Genomic DNA, 20,158 nt, shown 5'->3' with positions numbered 1-20,158 from the left:
ACGAAATGATGTTCGAGTGCCAAGTCACCACCTTCTTAAGTGAGTGCATGGTCTCTTTCATCTTACACATAGATATGAAGTATTTTATATAAACTACATGTTATGTGTGCATAGTATCTGTATAATTGTTATCTATGCTGGATGAACGATTTTATACAAGTTTTATATGATTTAAACTGTATATGTATTTATATCTACATAATATGTTGGGTAAAACATGGGTAGATGAAATATGAGTTGGATGATGAGTTTAGAAGTGATATAGAACATGAAGTAAGGGTGAGAGGTGGACGATGTGAGAAGCCTTGTTCCCAAATGTTGGCCCCGTTATCTAGAAAAGTATGGATGATAACCACAAACTATTCTAGACAGTCCAATGGAACACTACTAGGCTCGCACCATGTAGGTTTTGTGAATGATATGTTCACCCGGTGTACTCTAAACCTTGGCGATCATGCAAACTGTTGGATAAGGTGTCTAAGTCCATAACTTATTTGGTATATACTTGACCCGACCCGGCATGGTCCATTTGGGTTGCATCTCATCCAAACTATTTATGGATAATTTTATGAGAGTTATACACATATGTTTATTAATATATTATAAGTTATAATATATTAATATGAGATTATGTTATTTAATTAGTTTTAGTCTTAAATTAATTATGAATTAATTTAGAGATTAAAAGGAAGACTAATTAGATTATGGGCTATTGGTTTTATATAGTGTGGGCTAATGCTCTTTTGTTAATGGGCTAGGCTTATATGGAAGTCCATGGATGATCCATGGAGCTTTTAACCCATGGATCCTTGGAAAGGAAAGGTCATGGGTTATTAGGGTTTCACCCTAACCATGCACACTATATAAGCATGCTTATGGAGCATGAAATGGTGCCTAAGTGTAACTAGTGAACTAGTGTGTGTGAGCTTGTGTGTGGCTGAAATATACAAGTGTATACACTCTCTCAAAGTTTTCCAAGAGTTTGTGGTGTTTTGTGATTCCATTTGAGGCATTCACACTATTGGTGCTTGGCCCTCAAACTCCTCAAGAACCAAACTCATCAAAAAGGTATGTAATCTCTTCTAACTCTTTATGTTGAAATGTTCCCCATGCCATGTTAGATAGGTTATAAACCTTGGAAAAATTATTATTTTGCATGTATTTAGACAAACATAGATCCAAGGTTTATTAGGGTTGCATGCACACTTAGGAAGTGTTAGATTGCTCAAAACCCAACACAAACTTGATGCCTAAACCCTGGTGACTATGCAAACTTAGTGCCTAAACTTGGCGATTATGCAGACTTGATGCCTAAACCTTGGCGATTATGCAGACTTGATGCCTAAACCATGCTGACTATGCATATTTAGTGCCTAAACCTTGGCGATCATGAAGACTTGATGCCTAAACACTGGTGACCATGTAGACTTGGTGCCTAAACTCTAGCGACTATGCAAACTTAGTGCCTGCTGTGTAAACTGTGACAACGATGGAATTCGTGCCGATTCCTTAGGATGATCCTTAGGAATAAATGAACGAGGAATTGTTGATTCTTAGGGTAGATCCTTAAGAGTAAAGAAGATAATGGGGATGGGTAATTGGGTTGATTGTTTAAACATAATAATTATATTATTGTGGGTTGAAAACCCTATGTACTCACCAGGTTTCCCAACCTGACCCACTCAGTTTATTTATATCACAGGTGTTGATATGTAGTCACATTACACTGAGAGATTAAGGAGATATAAATAATTAGTGATCATAAATGTAAGTTATGTTTATGCTTATGTTTTTGTATTAACGATGACATCCCAAACGTTTTAAAATGAATAAAAAATATTTTTCTTTAGAAATGCTTTGATAACGTATTTATCATGTTTTACTAGGAACAAATTCCGCAACATTTTATTAAAAGAGGTACTCTGATTTTTATAAAGTGTAAACAAAGTCGGTCTTTTCTGGCCGTAAAAATGGGGATGTCAAAGTGGGGGTAGGAAGGTTGTACATTTCGGGGGCGGGGGTGGGACGGGGGAACTATGAAATTTTTGGGGTGGGGTGGTGTATGTGTTCCTATCCATGTGAATTCGTCATTTCCAACCACTATCATAAGACAAGGTTTATGAAAATTTCAAACTCATATGGAGTGAAATTGCTTAATCTTAAGTTCTTCCCATCCGATAGCACAAGGGTCTACGAGTGCTTCCAAGATATTGAGCAGCCCACCCATACAGATAAATATACTTTCACTAATCAAGGTGCTTTGCCTTATGCAGTCAAATGAAAACCATAGAACTTATATGCATTGCCAACTCAACTAGAATGGGCACAAAAACAAGAATGTGTCAACACGATAGGTTATCAACCTCAGGTTGTGTGCTAGTGATTACTAAAAAGCTTATTTTTCATTATCTCCTAAAACTTTTTAAGATCAATAAGACTCTTACTGACTTCTTGACATATAAGATTCTCTGTCAAGGAACATTCCTTGACAAACAAATATTTAAGAGTTACTGTGGGTTCTTATCAAGAAAACACTTCATATAATTGGTCTTAGTTGGTCTTTGTTTTAACCAAAACATCACAACTACCAATTTCGAATGTGCTAGAGCAAGAAAACATTTCTACACCATATTTCATGAGGTGTTATAAACCTACTTAGAACATATTACTCAAGGTATAACTTGGAGTAACTAGAGTATGATTCTTAAACTTGATTTTGAAACGAAGTATGACTTATCTTCTTGATTTAACCATTTCAACAATGTCTGATTCCTCTTCTTAGTCATATAAATACACTAAGGTGTCCTTAGAGAATCAATTGTGACATGGTTTCTTAATTATTAAGATGATCATAAAACATGATACTAAAATACTCTCATTTCCTTTTAGATTGGAGAAACTTTTATTTTTCTGCCTAATGGATTCTTCTTATTCGTTGTGCTATACTTTGAAATCTTTTCAAGGTATCAAAGTTATACTTAATCTTTTAAGTATAACCATATTTACTGAACCAACATTAAATCATGATGAACAGACTTATCGTCCTTTACGGTGGATCTGACCAGTTTACATTAATGTCTACCAGATCATTTAGTCTTTCACTTGACTCACATATACATGTGAATAAGGAATTAGTCTCAATTTCCCAAGGATCAAGATTCTCATACATCATACAATTCAAATCGCATGATTCCAAGTTTTTGTCAAATTGGAACTTGGGTGATGAAAATCCTTCCACACTTGATAAAATTTTGACACTACTACAAGCGATATAACTAAGAATCAAATCCATTTTCACATTGCTAATAATAAAAATATAAACACCAATTTTCATAAATACCATTGCAAGTAATTATAAAGCAAATAAGATAAAACCAAAATTCACTTTATTGATAATGTGCAGAAAACTTGTCCTTACAATGCAAATACATATGAAAACTATGTTTCTAGATATTCCTAAGCAATCTATCATAACTCCTAAGCAGCAGCTCAAAAATCTGATCATCGAACCATACGACCGAAATCCATTTCTCACGAAATGCCATTAAGAGCTTATTCCATTAAGCTCTTCCTCCTAAAACTCAGATCTAAGCCCAAAATGATGTCCTAAACTTTAGGGCTTTGCATGTCTAAAAGATGCTTAATGACCAAAACCCTCTGTTCTTAACCCAATAAGACCCTCAATACATGTATGGGCTAAATATCACATTCACGATCCCATTTTTATGCTTCAAGACAGTCCTAAACGTTTGAAAGGACAACTCAAAAGGATTAGAGTACCATATATTCATAATACCAAGCTCATGGGACCAAAATAACCACAAATCTAAGGCTAACAAGATCTAAATGAAATCAATATCAAGTTCAGAACTTTATACCTCCGAAGGGTGACAAAAGATGGTATAACCCTAGATCCAAAGTTTTCCACTCTTCAAGGACGATCTTCTCTTCCAACTTATTCCTTTAAGAACACCAAAGCTCAAAAATGCACTTGAGAGGATTAGGGTTGGCTAAGGAACAATTTTCAAATGGAGGTTGAGGAAAGGAAGGGGTCTTGAGCCATAAAGATGAATATATAGTGCTCAAACCCTAAATAATTAGGGTTTGGCCTAGCCGGAGTACGTCTATCGTACTTAAGCAGGCACACCCCTTATATAAAATGCCACATGGGACCCTTTTGCAAACAAATTCCACTTCAAGGGTTAAAATGTAATATTTAAAAATCGAGGTGTTACAATATTATGTTTCAAGTTCATTCTTAATGCTTGTTCCTTATTGGTTCTTTGAAAAGCAAAGCGTAGTTTCTTTTAAGTTGCTGTAAAGTGTAATCAAGCATCAGATACTTGGAGTTATTCTTCTCAATCACTTCTCGCATCATCCCAAACATCAATTATAACTGTTTGATAAGAAACTAAACACAATTTTACGGAAAACATCATAACCAAATTCACCTTTGTGATACATTATCGCTAGTGGCTTGATGTCTTGCTCACACAAATATGTAACCTTGTTTAGGAGGCTCAAACAATTTTTCTGTTTTCATAAATGAAACAAAAATTTCAATTGCAGAAAAAAGAAGCAACAACTTACTGGAGTTGCAGAGGTTGGAGTCGACGTGGACGAGGTGGAAGAGGAGCTGCCAGAGGGTGGTGGAAGACGGTTGTTGCCGGATGTGATATTCTTTGAGCAATGACAAGCGATAACCGTAACCGTGTATATATCTAAATATATCTTCGATGCGGTCTGTCCGCTTCAACCGCTCAGAGAGAGATGTTGAAGGAGGCTTGAGTTTTTTTTCTCAAAGTTAGAAAAGAAAACGATTGTTCAATTACTTGATCAACATTTTTTTATGGATTGGGTAAGAGGCTTTAGAACCCGATAAAATGCTAAAAAGTGTTGCTATATCATACGCTATTATCAGACCAAATAAAAGATAACTCTTATTGGACACAAAAAAATGTAAATCATACATAACCTTAGCCCATTGACAGCTGCTTTAGACCAGGCTGGGTCTGACTTTGCCCGAAGGCCTAGGCCCATTGTGCAGCTCGTAGACCCCTAAAACTAGAAAAGGTAATTAATTATTAATTAAGGTTTCATTTTTAATCGAAAATAATAAGCCCGGATAATACCCATATTTAATCAGCTTCAGCCGTCCAATCGAACGCGTCTTGTCTCCCCACCTCTCTCTACTAATTCGGTCATCTGACATGTTGCAGAAAACAAGTGACCCAACAACTTTCACCCCCCCATAAATTACTCTCTCCACCTTTCACACACAACCACACTACTTTTCACTGTAAATTCTTTCTTTGGACCGTTGGGTTCTGGAAGAAAGAACAACAAAAAGTCAAATCTTTATCCGCGTTCTTTGATTTTTCTGACTCCGTTTTCTTCAGTTGCTGTGTCAAGCTTTGTGTTGTGGTGCGTGCTTCCCCGACAGACACATTTTCTTCGTATTGGAAGAATCCATTGCTGTTTCCAACTTACGTCGGGTAAGTGTTCGACAAATTGCCCCACTGAGTAATCAATCTCTTTAGAGCGTAGAAGCTTTTTGATTTTATGAATGAATGAATGATTCTTGTTCACTCTAGCTACTCGGAAGTGATTTACTTGCTGGGTCTCTGATTGCATCTAGAGAAATCTTGAATATATGATTCGAGGCAAAAAGAAATTTTCCACATTTTAACCTGTAGTCGCCAAATCAACACAAGTTGAGGATCTTTTTTCTGTTAATCAATAGCATTAGAAAGTAGTAGTGTATGAGAGTACATGTTTTGCAAAGAAAAAAGTTTACCATTTTCTCAATTTTTTATTTTCCCCCTTTTTCTTTTTATCATTGCTATAGTAACACTTTTTATGGGTCGTCGTCTTGCCTCTGAATCACATCTTGAATCTAGGTCTATTTAACTATTTTTGTGTATGAGATAGAGAGACAGCAGTTTTTAATCATTACAAAAGGGAAAGCAAACAATAGAACAAAAAAAAAAAAACAAAGAGAGAATGTGCTTTAGGTTATTTTTTTTAATCTTTCATCATGTAGTGTTTCCTTTTTTTCTGGCCCAATCAGGGTTAATATATTCAAAATATTTTGATCTGTTTATCACCCTTATTTTACTCATGAGGGAATCTTGTTTATGTGTTTCATGTGACATTCTGCAACTTTTATTGCCTTGTCTTCAACGTAGTATATAAACTGGGACCACAAATTCACACTTCCAGTTCTTTTCTTGTCCATATATTCAAGAAATGGTTTCTATGCTTCTTTTATGCAATTTGGAGATCTAGAACAACCAATGGATACACTTTAGTAAATCTTGTTTCACTTGTACAAAATATTTTTATCACCTTATTCTTAGTTCATAAGCAATACATCAGAAAAGCTAATGATCATGAAAATGTCGACTAGTTTAACTTGTTTATTGTCATCTTTTACTTGGTGCAGAAAGTTTGACTTTGACATGGTAGAAATGATTTGACTTCCATTTGAAGTTTTGTGGACATTAACACAGAAAATGGGTGACCCAATTTCAGCTCGAAAAAGTCATGACACAACATTGAGAAACAGATTTGAATTGGAAAAACGTCGTCTTTCTTATGACAACTATCATTCTGAAGCCATGAAGACCCGATCAAATTTGGTATTATCACCTTCAATTCATACCCAAAAGCAATCTTTTAGAACAAAAGATGAAATAGTGAGACACATATCAAGTTTACCAAGTTACCTTGAGTCAGGTAAAGCTACCCCAGATAGAGCTTTAAGTTTTGGAGTCATGGATTATGGGAGATTAGAAAAATGGCAATATCAGAATCTTAAACAGGGGATAATTAAAAGTAGCAAATGTTCAACCTCTAGTAGTGTATCTTCTTCTTTATTTTCATCTGATGCTTCATCATCTACCCAATCAACCATAGGTCAAAGGTGTTCTCCTGCTCCACGTGTAACCTTACAATCTCATTTCAACATATCAAATTCTGGGAATCTTGAAAAGCTTCAAGATTTTAAAGATTCTGAAAAGAAAACGTCAGAAACCAAGCGAAAAGATTACAAAACATACAATTCTTGTCCACCCAAGATTCCAGAATCTAAATCATCCATGAATATGGGAAATCGTCAAACAAATTTGTCATCTTTGAAGGGAAAAATGAAAATAAAAAATGAAGAGGGAAATGAACCACAAGATTCAGTTGTCAGCAAGACTTTACAAATGGAACCTGAATCTTCAAGAAATCAAAGTAGTACTTCAAGAAGTCATGTTCTTGAAGAAAAAAGATCATCTTTTTCTTCCAAGATTTCAAATCTTGATTCTAGGAAACAAAGAAGCATGTCTCCACTTCGTCGATTTAGCTTCACAATGAGCTCTAAGTCACCAATTTCTCAAAAATCAACAACAGGTAATACATGTGTCTCAAATCGATCTTCTTCAAGTCCTTTAAGAAGGTTATTAGAGCCCTTATTTCCATCAAAAGCAACCAACACTCATCGGGAAACTGTCGCGAAAGTGTCGGGAAACTGTCGCGAAGCTATAACTGATACAAAGCAAGCTCTTTTTCAAACAGCTATCAAGAATGGGCGTCCTATGTTCACATTTGCAGTTGAAAACAGCAACGCCCTTGCAGCAACAGTTAGGGATTTAAGTAAAAATAACAACACTTGGATTTATACATTCTTCACCATTGATGAAGTCAAGAAAAAGAATGGAAGTTGGTTATCTCAGAGCAAAAAAGACAAAGATTATGTCCCTAATGTAATAGCTCGAATGAAGGTTTCAAATCGTGTGGTTTCTAATTCAAATTCAAACACTCGGGAGTTTGTTTTGTTTCCTGTGGACAAAAGTCAACCAAATGGTCAAATATCAAATGTCCAGCCACGCGATGAGCTGGCAGCCATTGTTGTGAAGTTTTCAAAGGTTGGTGATAAAGAAGAGAAATCAGAAGGATTTAACACAACGGTGGTGCTACCTGGCGGCAATCATGGTGTTTCAAGTAAAGGAAGGCCTACACCGCTAATTGAGCGGTGGATCACTGGTGGTGCATGTGACTGTGGTGGTTGGGATTTGGGCTGCAGATTAAGAACACTCACAAATGAAGTGGAATCTAGGAGAAGATCAAATGCAACAAGTGGTCAATTCGAGCTTTTCTTTCAGGTAAATTTTATCAACACCACCTTCGTTTCTTGATGCTAATGTGTTCATATTTTTTTTTATCTCATATTTTTCACAGGGAGATAATGTAAATGAGAGAAGCTTCTTCAGTCTTTGTCCATTAAAGGAAGGGATATATTCGGTTGAATACAATTCATCCCTTTCTGTTTTACAAGCATTTTCTATCTGTATATCGGTTGTGGAGTGCAGAAAATCAACTCAGGATACAGAATCAAGAACATACGTTGCTAAACAAGTAGAAGATGATCTGAATCCATTAAGTTTTGCATCATTTCCACCTCTTTCGCCTGTTGGAAGGGTTTAGAATGGGGTTATTGTGTTTGTTATAATGTAGTTAAATAGTGTAGGTGGTTTGATGTGTATTAAGAATTTAAGATAACAATGGCTCACAAAGTGTTGCATTTACTTGTGTATAAGTAATGTGATAACATATGATATGGTATTTTTGTTAGCTTAATATTTTGGTAGGTGGTATTTATCTAATCAATAAGTCTTGAATAATTTCTTTACGGAATAGTAGGTGTTATCTTCTGTGTGAAGTATGTTGTTAGACTCTACTTGGTTTTCTTTTCCTATTAACTATTGTTTAAAATATTTGAGAAAATGAATGCTATGTTGGAGAAATAAGAGAAAATATAAATATATTAGAGCAAATTTACAAAACGTTTAGGGGGCATTTTGTTTCGCAAATGTTTTTGGAAGAAAAAGAATTTGGCAAAGTAAATTTAACGAGTGAATTGCGACGATAAAATTTAAAAGTAAAAATTAATAAAACTGAAAGACTAAATATATACAAAGAAAAAACTTCAAAGCAAATTAAATTAATAGAAAAAGACAAAAGCAAATTTATAAAATATTAAGGGTTAAATATATAACTTTTAAAAATTGATTTGATAAAAAATTAGGATATGGTATAATATAAATTGGAAAAAAAATCAAATATCCTCATCTTTTTTGTTACTATTAATCTTCTTGCACGTTAAATTAAACCAAATGTGAAAATCAAGAAAGTTAATTAAAAAAAGAGAATTAATGGATTATATATCAATGTTTTATAGAAGTGAAAATATAAATAAAAACAAAAGGTATGATGATATTTATTTCTTCTAGAATAAATTCTATCAAAACCAAATCAAAACCAAAACAAAAGTAAAAATAAAGATATGAGCATGTTCGAATCCAAACTGTTTGTGTTTGAATCACGCTTGAATTATATCATTTATTTTTATATTTGTTTTGCTTTTGAATAGTATCTTTTCTAAAATAGATTTTCTATATATATATATATATATATATATATATATATATATATATATATATATATATATATATATATATATATATATATATATATATATATATATATATATATATTTGTGCGAAAAGGATCCTATATGATTTGTTTTGTGTATTTAACATATCTAATCCATTTCGTATATCTATGGCTCTATGCACCTATTCACGTCATTTTTGGTAGAAAGTCGTGGGAATAATAGGATCAATTTGAAATTGTTAGAAAGTTTATAATGGAAATTAGAAATACGAAACTTTAGTGGCGGAAGTAGAATTACTTTTTCTTTATGGTATGTGGAGACTAGTTTCTATCTTTTTATGTATCTTCCTCTTTACACACTTTTAAAAATTTAATTCATTACTAGTAATTCCGACTTAGGGTTTATCAGAGCGTGCAGACTTTCGAAAATCTCAGGTAATTCCGGTTCTCTATTATTCTTGTTCTAATTTAATGGCGTTGTAGAATCTCAATTAGTCGAGAAAATTCAGGAAGAAAGTCATATACGCGTTACTATGCTCAATCGGAGGATCTTATACATGTTGTGTTGTTCGTTTTTCTTTGGCCATGCTTTCAATCTGTTTGATATAATGTCTCAATCAATCGTTAATTATTTTTGCATACCTACTCCAAATTTTGTCTAAGTTATCTCCAGATAAGCCTGTTTCCGATATCAACTGGAGTGTTTTGCATTAACCTACGCGATTATTTTTAATGTTTCAACAAGTCGATGCATTTCCCGTTGCATACACTCGCCCCAAATTTTGTCTGATTTTTTCCTGGATTGATGTTGTTTAGTGTTTCATTGAAGCTCTTTTGATTCCATCTTTTAACTGAAGTTATGAACGTAGTTCTACCCCATGGAATTGAAATTCCCAAAGTTGCCTTGATTGTTTTCACTAATTGGTGAACAACTGAACATGATTTTTTTTATGAGCTTAAATGTTCTGTATTCAAATCCTTTCATATACATAATGGAATACAATCGTTTGTAATTTGTGATATATATTTTATAGTATATACTGAAAATACCCATGGTTAACCTGATAACCATCTTTTCTTAGTTTCCAACTTCCCATTATAGTTCAAAATGACATTCACATCCTATGTATCAAACTTGAAAAAAAGTTAAAAGTTTCAAATATTTATGATTGTTGTTTCTCACTTGCATAAATTATTAAATTTTGTTGATACCTTTCCAGATTTTTAGTCCAAAATGGAACACGGATCATATCAGGATCTATCAGCTTCAACACATACACTAAATGATGAAGATCATACACTAGCAAACTCTCTTAGATTCACTCTTAACCAAGAGTAAGTACATACTCTCAATTCCTGCAATTATTCAGATATTACTCAAGGAAAAAAAAACAGGGCCTTAGTGTAATTTACTGTTGTTATTGCCTTGTGTTTTTAGTCCAAGAGTTACACTCTGTGGATACAGTATTCCTCATCCTTCAGAAGCTAAAGTAAACATAAGAGTCCAGACAACAGGTACATATAATTACAATTATAACCCTTTAATCATGAAACACTATTTACACAGTTATTCCACTATTGCAGGTGATCCAGCAAAGGAAGTATTGAAAGATTCATGCCAAGATCTCATGATGATATGTCAGCATGTTAGGAGCACTTTTGAGCAAGCAGTTGCTGATTTTAAGAACAATGAAGACTCTGAAAGCCAGTAAAAGAAGAGCTTATTAAGGGGTTGTTAATTTTTGATTTAATGATCTTAATGGGTTAAGAACTTAATTTGAACAACTATACATGTTTCTTTGTTTCCTTTTTACTTTATTGCATTTGAGAAAACTTGGACCATTTTTACTATTGTTCAAGAAAGACTTTAACTAACATATTAAATTACATCATACGAGATATAAATCAGCTAAATAACTATCTGTTGTGTTACGTGATATTTGTAATGATTTTTTACATATATGATAAAGAATAATTGAACTCAAAAAGAACATGAAACATATGCTTCCAGGCTTACAACTTACAAGTATATACACTTTTGTAATCCAACGTTCAGTCCATACACACATACACTAAGAAACATCAATTGTTAACTTTTTTTTTTTTTAATTAAAATAATCTGAATTAAGGCAATACATTAAAGTGAAAAAGCCAAGAAATGATAAATGCAAAAACCATGCAACCCAACAAGATATTCATGATTCTGCGACCCTGCCAGAAGTTACGTGGCTCAGTAGCCACCACCATGGGGCCGGTGGCTGATCGTTCAGCCGCCTCTGTTTCAACGGTTGCATTGCTCGCCTCATTTGTCTGATCCCCACCAACATTTTGTGCAATTGCTCCACAAATCTCACAAGTCCTGTATCATCATCATCATCATCATACATTCATCATAAATATTTTTAGAAGCATAAAGTTGAAAGAATTAAGTCTTGTCCCCATTAAGTCATGTACATGTAAAGTGGACGAATGGGTGAAGTGTTGTATACATAAGGTCTGTTTCCTTTAATAAGATTGAATAAACCAAACTGTTTGAGGTAGACTAAATGACCATTTTGCCCTTGCATCCCGAAAAACAATTTTTACAATGCACATGGATTTTAACGTAAGAGGAGTTGGGGGAGAAAAGAAGAAATGCAAATATGTAAAGGGTTAGTGTCTTTAATAGATTAGATCCATGTTTTTAGTGAAAAAGAAATATCCATGTATTGATGTTCAGATTAAGTACTTAAGTACTGAACCCATTAAGCCTATTAAGTGAAAAGGGAAAAAGCACTTAAGTCTTTGGTTTATTAATCCCTTTAATTAAAAAAAGAAACAATGACAATGACAATGACCCGAGCCTTAATTACATACCACCAAAAAGTTGCCAATTGGCAAGGAAACGATACATAGCGATAAGCCGTATATTGCCATCAACTACGTTACAAAATTTGTATGCAAATTATTGGATCTTGAAAGATTAGAAGTTGGAAATACAAACAAAACAAAAGAAAACAAAACCAAAACATATAGGTCAATATGATTCTTGAAAAATTAATAAAAATATGTTTGTTTGAGGTTAGGTTACCTCACATCTTACCAAACAAGATGCAATTAGCATGAGTAATTTATAATAGTTTTAAAAGCCAAAAGTTGGTTTTAGTTATTTTAATGTTGGTTTCTTGTGCATTATTAAAATTGACCTTGAGGCCCAATTGTTACACTCAACATTTGACAATACATTGTGGCCTTGTACTGTGTTTGACATACATTGGATGGATGATGAGACAAAAATTGCAACACCTCGTGTATGTAAATGATGTAAATGCCCTACACATCGATGTCTTGCTAAACCAAACTATTTATAAAGATTTTATGGATATTTCTTGAAATCTTGAGGTAGAACCTTGTACTTTAGATATAGATCACACATTATGATCAAAACTTATAACCTTAAACCTTTGTGAATTTCTTTTTGAAAATTAAGATTTCTATGCTATTTCATCCCTATAAATTTCTAATTGAAGTCAAAATTTCAAAAGAGAGATTACAAATTTTGTGCATTATACAAAATTTAGAGATACTTTTTGACTTTTGTGGTAAAAAGATTCGATTTTAGCATCCCATGTTCATAAAGAGAAACCAAATACAAATTTATTAATCTTGAAACTAATGAAATGCATCAACATTAATTTTGACCACAGAAGTCAACGTTTTTTACCATCAAGTTCAGGAACAAGGAGAGGGAATTTCAAATTCAAAATGCAAAAATTGAAGTGTGATTATTGTTGAGATTTTACCAGGAAACAGAAACTCTTATTGACACACTTTTTGCCCAAATTTTGACAACCAAAAAATCTCATAGGAACATAAATTTTCAAAGAAATTCGAAGTGAAATGCATGAAGATAAAGATGAGAAAAATACTTAATCGACAACGAACTTCGTATAAAGCTTGAATTTATGAAGTATGTAAGGAGAATAAGTGAAACTCACATGTTTCCCTTGATTTTGAACCAAGTTTCTGCACATTGTTTGTGAGCAGCACCCAGATCCCCCTTGCAATTACACCCCAACTCAATTGGACCACCACCACCACAACCACCACCACCATCATCCTCATCCTCCGCCTGATCAACGTCACTAGCCTCAAAATTCAGATGGCAAATTCGACATTGTTTCTCGTTTTTAATAGAAGAATGCACCTTCATCTCCAATTCCCCACTCTCCAAATCAATCTCATCTGAGGATGACTCCATGCGGCTGTGATTGTAGGAGAAGATTCCAGAAGACCCACATTCGTCACCGGCGACGGATGAATCGAGACGAGCGGAGGACTGCGCATCGGAGTCGGATAATCCAAAGCTGCTACCGCCGTCAGTGGTGGCAGCTTCGCTGCTAAAAGCATGAGAAGGTCGGCGCCGACGGCTGGAACGGCCACGACGGCGGCGGCGTCGGGCAGGAAGCGCTCCCATTCCAACAGCTGGTACTTCAACGTCAGCAAAATTATCGATAGAAGACATATTTGTGGGGAAATCTGTGGAGTGTAAAAATGGTATATTGGTGTGTGTGAAGGAGGTGGAGCTGGAGGTGGGTGTCAGTGTTGAAAATGAAACGCAAAGAAAAGGACTCTCTTACTACAGTTTTCTTTCTTTTCTCCAGACTTCTGTCAGATAAAGAAGACCTGTGGGCCACACATTTCCTTTATCTCTCACACTCTCTATATATTTAGAGAAAATTACACGGTTGGTCCCTATGGTTTGCTCTTACTTGCACGCTTCGTTCCTGGAAAGAACTTTTAACTCGGACAATACCTATAACTTTATTTCGTTACCCGCCTAGTCCTTTAGTTAACTTTCCGTCTTATTTGGGGTTAGGAACTACTCACGTGAGTGGCACGCTGGGGGCATTTTTGTCCTTTCAACCCTACAACGGACTTAAAACTACTTCTCCTTCCTTCTTTTCTCAATCGGTGCTTCCAGTTCTCCTCTTCTACTCCATTTCTTTTGCTCGTGAAGATTGAAGATCCACAAAATTGATTATGGTGAAATGCAAGTGTGGAGCTGTAGGGATCATACGAACTTCAGGAACAAAGAGAAATCCTGGTAGGCCTTTTTATGCATGCCCTTTACAGGTATTGAGTTATCAATTTTTTTTGGTAATTTCTAGGATGAACCCTAGTTTGTGCTAATCGAGGGTATTGAAAACTTCAGGGACCAAGAAGTGGATTTATTTCGTGGGTAGATGAAGAACTTCATACGTATGAGGTTGAAAGCCAAAATCTTGAGCTTGAAATCCATAATGAAGAACTTCAAATCCAAAATCGTGACCTTGAAATCCAGAATGAAGAACTTGAAATCCAAAATCGGAACCTTAAAATGTTGTTAATTGTCAGTTGGATTTTGTTTTTTGGGATAATTGTTTACAAGTTGTAGTATTAGGTATTTCAGTAGTGGTTTTTGGTTGAAGATAATCTAATGAATGGGTAATATTAGCATGTTTGTATTGCTGCATTTTAATGAAATGGTATATTTTGGTACAATTAATAGTTGCACTTTGTTCTCTTATAAAAGATTACAATGGATTATTACCATCTTGTATTGCTGGAATTGGGAGAGAAAGGGTATCTATTGGTACAATTAATAGATGCAATGCAACTGTAATCTTTTGGTATTTTTCATTTAACATATGACTAAAAACATGCCAAATGAAATGACCAAAAAACATTCCAAATAATCCATTATATAACATTAAATGAAATGACCAAACACATGCCAAATGAAATGTCCAAAAACATGCCAAATGAAATGACCAAAAAACATACCAATAATTGATCCATTAGATAACATTAAAACAAAAGCATTACATAAGAGTTTAACCAAAAACAAATGTCTAAGTACCAACCACAATTGTTTTGGTGATACTAAACACAATACAGTTTAATCAAAATACAAACATCACATGACATAATAGTTTAACCACAATACAAACATCACATTACATAATAGCTTAACCAAAATAAGAGCATCACATGATAAAAGAGTTTACAATGGATCCTTCTCTTTTCCTTTCTTCTTCTGTTTTCCTTTCTCATTCTCTTTTCCTTTATCCTTCTCTTTTCCTTTCTCATTCTTCTTTTTTCCCTTCTTCCCAATAGTTGGTAACTGCCCTTTGCAAGTCCTGGCATTGTGTCCTTTGTTGTTACATTTGGTACATGTAACAGTTTTTTGTGCTCTAGAAACTGTATTCCCTTTGATCATATCCTCTTTTTCTGTAGCTGACTTCCTTCGTTTCTTTTTTGGTCTTCCTATTGGGATACGGTGTTTTGGAGGCAACAAAGTAGTTGGACAAGGTGACTTAATCCACATTCTTCCACCATTTATCGGATCCACTTTGAAAGAGTACATGTTCCTCCAGGTTGATAGCCAATAACATTCATGAACAAAGGTTTCTGGAATACCAATTGCACCATTATTTCTCCTCATGTCCCAGATTGCAGATACAGCATGTTTGCATGGCATTCCAGTTATTTCCCACTTCTTGCATGAACAGGTTCGTTGATTCACATTCACTACACACTGATCTTGCCAAGGTCCACTCACTTGGTACTTCCCATTTCCACAAAATGATGTTGTATACTCCTCTGCCTGATCTTTGATCTTTTGCAATAGCTTGGTAGCTGTTGGAGTCAAAGGGCCTGTTGCTTTGTCAATTTCTTTTTCAACATTCAAAATCCTCTTCATGATGTACTCCCGGATGAACTCTAAGCAATTGATAATTGGTGTGTCACGTCCGTCTATTATTTTGCTATTAAAGCACTCGCATATGTTGTTTATCACAATATCAGAATGTGCTCTCCCTATTAATTAATAGAATACATGTATAATTGGTTAGCAAATATTAGAGTATTGTTATGAACTCACTTAATTTAATGAGTAACCACAACAAGAACAACACAATGTAAAGAACAGAATGCAATTCCTTAACTATTACTAAATAATATAAAATACCCATAATGCCCCTGTACCAACAAGATGCTCTTTATTTGATGATTACCCCGAACTACCCTTTCTCTAAAATAAGGTGACCAGAGTGGGTGCATAACAAGTATACAACAATAGTTATCATATATTATAATATATAACATGGTCAAACCTGTAAAATGAGAACGTGCCCAATGTTGAGGTGGTATTTGTTTAAGCCACTCATAACATTCTTGGTTTAATTTTCTAACTTCTTCCATTTCTTTTTCAAACTCTTGCACAGTATATGTTGTTGAACAATTCCAAAGCAGTTCTTTAAACTTATCCCCTCTCCAACGTGACCTCATATTTTCGTGTATGTGGCGAACACAATAACGGTGCTCTGCACAAGGAAACAAATCTGCGATGGCAGAACTTAAACCCTACAAGAAAGATACATAATGTCAATGATTTCTTTTCCTTTAGATATTAGTATTCAAAACAAAAGAAAATAACCTTTTGTCTGTCTGATATAAATGTAAAATTTGAATTTGAAGCCAACCCTAGGTCATCACCCAAGTGAGTTAAAAACCATGTCCAAGAGTTCAGTGTCTCAGCTTCAACCACAGCATATGCTAAAGGATATATTCCATTATTCCCATCTAAAGCCTGTGCAATACAATCCAATAAATAAAAGTAAAAAATAAATCAAAATATATGGTTCAACCACAACATAAGAGAAAATGTACCACAGCAGATAAAATTTGACCATGGAAAGGTCCTTTCATGAAAGCCCCGTCTACCCCAAGAAAATCCCTCTTCCCTGCTGCAAATCCTTGCTTCAAAGCACCAAGGCACACGTACACGCGTCTGAAGGTTCTTGTCTCAACATCAGGATTTGGTTCACTTTCGACATCAAGCTTGATAGTGGTGTCTGGGTTTTGAGTCTGCACTTCTAACAAATAATCTTGTAAGATCTTGTACTGAGTGGCATAATCACCCCTGATAATTTTTAAGGCTGCTTGTCTTGCCCTAAAGGCTTTCATCTTAGAAATATCTACTTTGTAGATACGTTGAAGTTGTTCCCTTAAAGCCTTGACTGGAATTTTTGGGTTTGCTTCCACCAGTTGTAGAATTTGCTTTGAAAGAAACTTGTAATCACAAGCCCTAACCTTTCTTGTTTGAAGACATTTATGTTCACTAACATATGTTTTAACTGTCCAATCCTTGTCACGTTTCCACTTACTGGCTAAAAGAACCCAAGGACACTTACCTTCTTCATTGACTACTTCTTGACTGGTCCCACCACCTAGGCTTGTTATGGTTCCCCTGCATACAACCCTTACTCTGTTTTTATCATTCTTCTCAAAATCCAACTCCCTTCTTGTATCTATTGCATGTTGGTTAACCATATCTTTAAACTCCTTTGACGAATTAAATTTCTGATATAAATATAAAGGCTCACTGACTTGAGCATTTTCGTTCTCATGCGCCCTTCTAATAGCTTTAATCTTTTTGTTTCTTTCTCCTTCGATCCCATCATCCGATGAAGAGTCGGACAAGAAAAGTTCCATATCTATAACTTCAAGGTCTGCTTCATTCCCATCTTCTGTAACTACATGATTCTTTCTTTTAGAAGCACCTCCAATCCACTCAACATCTGGGTCAACATTCAAGTGGAATTCTCTCATGTCAACTTCAACATCATCAATGATATTGTCTTCGTCCACAAGAAAGTCACCATCTGGACTCTCACTATCATCACCACTGCTATTATCATCATTACTATGTTCAATTTCAGTTTCCATGATGTTTGCATTATCACTTACCATGTCCACCTTGTCAATTGAAGGCTCATTTCTAGTAGGTGAAACAGGAGGGTTGTTTCTATTAGGCTCAAATGTCAACACATCATTAGGCTCAACTTGTGTATCATGCCATTCCAAAAACAATCTTTTCGGGGTACAATCAATCTCAACTATACGTACCTTAGATGGGTTTGGTGATATCGAGTATGTGTGTAATTTCGTTTTCCCGTGCTCTGTATACACCTCTATTAGCTTATGCTGGCCAACATATTTTGCTAAATGCCTTACATCATCATCTGAAGCTAAAGCAAACAAGCCAAAATCCAAATCGCATAGTGGCCTTCGAAAATGATAGTACATCTCCACATGTAGATTTTCATCGATATACCCAAGTTTCACCATCATGTCATCAATATCGTGAACACAGAAAGTCTCGATGTCTATTAACTCAACGTAATGTCTCTTTCCGTTTACATACTTCCTTCCAGGAAAATCAGTAAACTTTCCACCATGGTTTAATAGCATGCAAAACATGGTCGGATGATCACTTATTAAGGAAATGACCCAAAAATTTTGATTAACATTTGATTAGGGTTGTAGGATTTCACGAAGCAAATGCAAATAAAAACGAGATTAGGGACTAGGTGGACTTACCATATTGAAGACGAACTTCTGCTTCACTGATCATCCGTCCTCGTGCTTCACTTAAATTCCAAACCGGCATTGTTGATTATTTGGAAAAGCATACAAAGTTTTAGCTAGCGACTAGGGTTTTCGTTTGAGAGAAGAAAGGGAATTTGTCTGACAAGTGTGTGTTTGTGTGTGTTTTGGTTTGACGATGATCGGAATCGTAAAACCATCCGTCTGTATTCTAAATGGCGCTAATATATTGTAGGGTTGAAAGGACAAAAATGCCCCCAGCGTGCCACTCACGTGAGTAGTTCCTAACCCCAAATAAGATGGAAAGTTAACTAAAGGACTAGGCGGGTAACGAAATAAAGTTATAGGGATTGTCCGAGTTAAAAATTCTTTCCAGGGACGAAGCGTGCAAGTAAGAGCAAAGCATAGGGACCAACCGTGTAATTTTCTCATATATTTATTTAATTTATAAATAAGATTATAAGATCCCTAAAAATTCAGAAAATAACAATACAAGGACAAATTTAAACCTTACATTAAAAATAAAAAAAAAATATGGCTTTGATTAATCTGAATTTATGTTTCACAGGCCGTCGGGTATGCTATACAGACATGAAGCCTGTTTGTGGACATGTGGTATTGCCACCACGACAATGTAAATTATTCTCATCTTCATGGTCGTGATGTTTCATGGTGCATGATAGTAAAATGTTACACACAGTTAATAAGATAATCATAATCTCTCTCTCTCTCTCTCTCTCTCTCTCACACACACACACACACAAAGTAGATAAAACTCAACCATTGATCTAACATGTGCACATGTATCAGATAATCACATAACAATCTATAGACAGACAAAACGATATAACAGATCATAACAGCATAATAATATCCTATCTATCATGATACCGATCTAATAGATCATAATAGCGTAATAACATCATATCTACCAGGATACCGATCTAACAGATCATACGATACTCGAGCATATAACATATCAGGATAGCAATCCAAACAAGGTCGGCCTTGGTGCCTTCGACATGAGGCAGACTCACCTCACAAATGTCGAACTGTAGTGATAAGATCAAATTCACGAATCACAGGCAAGAACTCCACCACCTATATCCACCATAGGATCACTTCCATAAATTCCTAATTACTAAAATACCCCCAGAAGTCAAACTGGTCAACCCTTAGTTAAAGTCAAAGTCAACAGTTCATGTCGACCCAACTCGTCGAGTGCAATTCACTAACTCGTTGAGACCTTCCAGAACTAGAGAAATCATGAAAACCCTAATTGAATCGCCGAGTTTCCAGACAACTC

At 35.0% G+C, this 20,158-nt stretch overlaps 3 protein-coding genes across 3 annotated transcripts; 2 read left to right on the top strand and 1 right to left on the bottom strand.

The window, feature by feature from the left end:
- Positions 1 to 5,173: 5,173 nt before the first annotated feature.
- Positions 5,174 to 8,619, top strand: LOC145048199 (uncharacterized). The gene is made up of 3 exons (XM_078996635.1): positions 5,174 to 5,495; positions 6,446 to 8,150; positions 8,227 to 8,619. The coding sequence occupies exons 2-3, from the start codon at positions 6,516 to 6,518 to the stop codon at positions 8,470 to 8,472; spliced, it is 1,881 nt and encodes a 626-aa protein (XP_078852761.1). The 5' UTR covers positions 5,174 to 5,495; positions 6,446 to 6,515; the 3' UTR covers positions 8,473 to 8,619.
- A 1,125-nt stretch (positions 8,620 to 9,744) lies between these two features.
- Positions 9,745 to 11,283, top strand: RPC14 (RNApolymerase 14 kDa subunit). The gene is made up of 4 exons (XM_078996634.1): positions 9,745 to 9,876; positions 10,662 to 10,776; positions 10,880 to 10,956; positions 11,026 to 11,283. The coding sequence occupies exons 2-4, from the start codon at positions 10,676 to 10,678 to the stop codon at positions 11,151 to 11,153; spliced, it is 306 nt and encodes a 101-aa protein (XP_078852760.1). The 5' UTR covers positions 9,745 to 9,876; positions 10,662 to 10,675; the 3' UTR covers positions 11,154 to 11,283.
- Positions 11,284 to 11,416: 133 nt separating this feature from the next.
- On the bottom strand, positions 11,417 to 14,078 carry LOC145048197 (uncharacterized). The gene is made up of 2 exons (XM_078996633.1): positions 13,419 to 14,078; positions 11,417 to 11,800 (listed from the first exon to the last, which is right to left on the bottom strand). The coding sequence occupies exons 1-2, from the start codon at positions 13,943 to 13,945 to the stop codon at positions 11,566 to 11,568; spliced, it is 762 nt and encodes a 253-aa protein (XP_078852759.1). The 5' UTR covers positions 13,946 to 14,078; the 3' UTR covers positions 11,417 to 11,565.
- Between the last annotated feature and the right edge of the window lie 6,080 nt (positions 14,079 to 20,158).

The sequence above is a fragment of the Lactuca saligna genome, chromosome 5 (assembly GCF_052625555.1).
Source record: "Lactuca saligna cultivar CGN05327 chromosome 5, ASM5262555v1, whole genome shotgun sequence".
In the NCBI taxonomy this organism is placed as follows: domain Eukaryota; kingdom Viridiplantae; phylum Streptophyta; class Magnoliopsida; order Asterales; family Asteraceae; genus Lactuca; species Lactuca saligna.
The sequence above is the reverse complement of the archived record's forward strand: the minus strand, read 5'-3'. Positions and strand labels throughout refer to the sequence as shown.